Raw genomic sequence first — 756 nt, 5'->3', positions numbered from 1 at the left:
CGACGAAGCCAGCGATCGCGCGCACCAGCTCGGGCGTCGAGGCGACGGTCGTCGCGTTGCCGGTCATGTTTGTGTGTGGTCGGCTGCCAGCGGAAGGCAATGCTGCCGGGTTGTGAATCACAACCCGGCAGCATTTCAGAGCTCGGTATTATTTTGGATATTCGCCTCATATATTAAAATAAATCGCATTATTCTTAATATATTATTGGATTAATTCTCCCTTTTTGTATTCAGCAAAACATATTGGATTAGATTATTCTGGCAGCCGTGTATATTAATACGTATCAATATTTTGCAAGGGTCGACGTGATTGGCTGTTTTCCTCAAAGCAATGTCGACGACCGCGACGCTGGACGAGACGGCCTCTGACAGAGGGGATTCCGGTCACTGTTGGTCATACGGCGAGCGGGGTTGTGCCAGTATGGACCTACATCCACAAGCTCGATAAGAACCAAGTGGACGTTCAATCATGTCGACGCCTGGAAGACAGGCCTTGTGACCACGGTCCATACGACCAACGCGCACAAGATGCACCCGTTCTCTGTCGACTACATTAAGGCCAAACTCGAGAAGGCGGTCAAGCGAGTCGGCAACGCGTTTCAAGAGCGCGTTTTTTCGACTGTCAGCAACATTGTCACGGCAAAGCGCAACGCCAGTGACCCCGCTCGCGTGTGGAAGCTCATTGTGCATCACAACTTGTGATGCAGGCTTGGTGGCGTGTTTCTCGTCTTTTCCGGAAAGATTTCGGATACGGCA

General features: G+C 51.2%; 1 protein-coding gene across 1 annotated transcript; it reads left to right on the top strand.

Moving 5' to 3' along the window:
* Positions 1-331: 331 nt before the first annotated feature.
* Positions 332-702, top strand: SDRG_16991 (hypothetical protein; the record flags this gene model as incomplete). The annotated part of the gene is made up of 2 exons (XM_008623224.1): positions 332-383; positions 491-702. The coding sequence occupies 2 exons, from the start codon at positions 332-334 to the stop codon at positions 700-702; spliced, it is 264 nt and encodes an 87-aa protein (XP_008621446.1).
* Between the last annotated feature and the right edge of the window lie 54 nt (positions 703-756).

Source organism: Saprolegnia diclina (assembly GCF_000281045.1).
Source record: "Saprolegnia diclina VS20 unplaced genomic scaffold supercont1.175, whole genome shotgun sequence".
Lineage (NCBI taxonomy): Eukaryota > Oomycota > Saprolegniomycetes > Saprolegniales > Saprolegniaceae > Saprolegnia > Saprolegnia diclina.
This window is presented reverse-complemented; position numbering and strand designations above follow the sequence as displayed.